The sequence below is a fragment of the Pelophylax lessonae genome (assembly GCF_965119305.1).
Source record: "Pelophylax lessonae genome assembly, chromosome: 11".
NCBI lineage: Eukaryota > Metazoa > Chordata > Amphibia > Anura > Ranidae > Pelophylax > Pelophylax lessonae.
In genome coordinates, this window is record NC_138778.1 from 2222895 (window position 1) to 2225131 (window position 2237).

Here is a 2237-nt window from a genome sequence, read left to right on the forward strand (position 1 = left end):
ATGCCTATACCATCACCTGTGCTATGCCTATACCATCACCTAGGCCATGCCTGTACCATCACCTGGGCCATGCCTATACCATCTCCTGTACCATGACCTGTGCCATGCCTGTACCATGACCTGTGCCATGCCTATACCATCACCTGTGCCATGCCTGTACCTTCACCTGTGCCCTGACCTGTGCCATGCCCTTACCATGACCTGTGCAATGCCTATACTATGACCTGCGCCATCTCCTGTACCATGTCCGCAGCCCCTGTTTTGTGTCTCGTGGTGGTCCAGTTGGGTCCAGTAGCTTCTAAATTTCCCACCCTAGGCTTATACTCGAGTCAATAAGTTTTCCCAATTTTTTGTAGTAAAATTAGGGGTCTTGGCTTATATTCGGGTCGATTTATACTCGAGTATATACGGTAATATTCCTAAAACATTATTTCTCACACAAGTGATGTCTTTCAGTATTACAATCAAAGGAGCCACTTGGACAAGAGATTAAAACATTTTCAAGATATTAGACTTGATTTGCTACTTCAAGTTACATAATCTGGGTGACTATAAAACATCATAAAACAGAAAAAAAAAATATACAGCAGATTTATGGATTTAATCAACATTACGTCTGCAAAGAACAATACAAAAGTCTCAGAATTCATTCTTTTAGGACTTGGAAATCTTCACGAATTTAATTTTTTATTGTTTCTAGTCTTCCTGATCATCTATGTATCCACTATCACAGGGAATCTTCTGATCATTGTATTAGTATATGTCACCCCAGCCCTTCATATACCTATGTATTATTTCCTCGGTCATCTCTCATTTTCAGATCTCTTGATTTCTTCCAGCATTCTTCCCATCATGCTTGGCAGTTTACTTCCTGGGAAGGAAATCATTTCTTTCCGCGGTTGCATCGCACAATTTTATTTTTTCTGCGCTACAACTGCTGCAGAGTGTTTCCTCCTCTCAATCATGTCCTATGATCGCTACTTGGCCATCTGTAACCCTTTGAGGTATTCCAGTATCATGAACATGAAGTTTTGTGTTAAGCTTTCCGCCTGGCCGTGGCTCTTGAGTTTTACTACAAATCTCGTAGTCGTTGTGCCTATATCTGGTTTTGACTTTTGCGCTGATAACGTCATTGACCACTTCTACTGCGACCTCTTCCCTCTTCAGAAGCTCTCTTGTTCCGACACTTTTGTCGTTGAAATTGAAGTTTTTGTCTTTTCCATGCCAATATTTCTTTTCCCATGTGGTTTTATCACGGTGACATACATCTACATCTTCCATACTATTATCGGTATACTGTCCACAACAGGCAAACAAAAAGCATTTTCAACCTGCAGTTCTCACCTTCTTGTGGTGGGGATGTTTTATGGGACACTGATAGTTAAATACATGATACCCTCTAAAGGAAACTCTTTGATAATCAATAAGATTGCATCTTTACTTCACACTGTGTATACACCTTTATTTAATCCTATTATATATAGTCTAAGGAACAAAGAAATCAAGACAGCGCTTCAAAAAACTTTCTTAGTGTAGCACTGCCCCCTAGAGGACTGCTGATTGATAACACTTTTGGATTCCCCTGGGTTACCTGTAGTAACTGCATGCAGAAATCTTAGCACTTTACATTCTTGGCTCAGTCAATGATCAGTCTAGGGGTTGATGTTTTTGTTGTTTTTATTTTATATTGGGATGGGAGAAGGGATGAGTGGGATACTCCAACCTTGAACTATTCACAATTCTGAGGACTTTTATCTTGAGGATGTGGCAAGGCCGCTATTTCATCCTGCCTCTGGGTGAATCTGAGGTAAAAGATATATGTTGTCCTATCACCTAGTGTCCGTGGCCATCATCCCGGTAAGTAGATACAAGAGGAAACCCCCCAATGGTTTGGGACTATAAATGCCACTGGACACAATGAAAAAGACTAAGTAGTAAAAAGCATCAAAATTTTAATATATATAAAGAAAAAGGTTAACAACAAATAAACAAAAGCATAACAATACAAGCTAAAAATTGCATGCAATGACAGGTCACCCTAGATATGGAAGACTCCGGGCCCGGAAGTCACATGGAGATCATATCCCCCTTATGTATTTATACATGGAGATCATATCCCCCCCCTTATGTATTTATACATGGAGATCATATCCCCCCTTATGTATTTATACATGGAGATCATATCCTCCTTATGTATTTATACATGGAGATCATATCCCCCCCCTTATGTATTTATA

General features: G+C 39.9%; 1 protein-coding gene across 1 annotated transcript; it reads left to right on the forward strand.

Moving 5' to 3' along the window:
• Positions 1-594: 594 nt before the first annotated feature.
• Positions 595-1536, forward strand: LOC309566977 (olfactory receptor 8H1-like; the record flags this gene model as incomplete). Its single annotated transcript, XM_082272297.1, has 1 exon — positions 595-1536. The coding sequence occupies one exon, from the start codon at positions 595-597 to the stop codon at positions 1534-1536; it is 942 nt and encodes a 313-aa protein (XP_082128423.1).
• Positions 1537-2237: the final 701 nt, after the last annotated feature.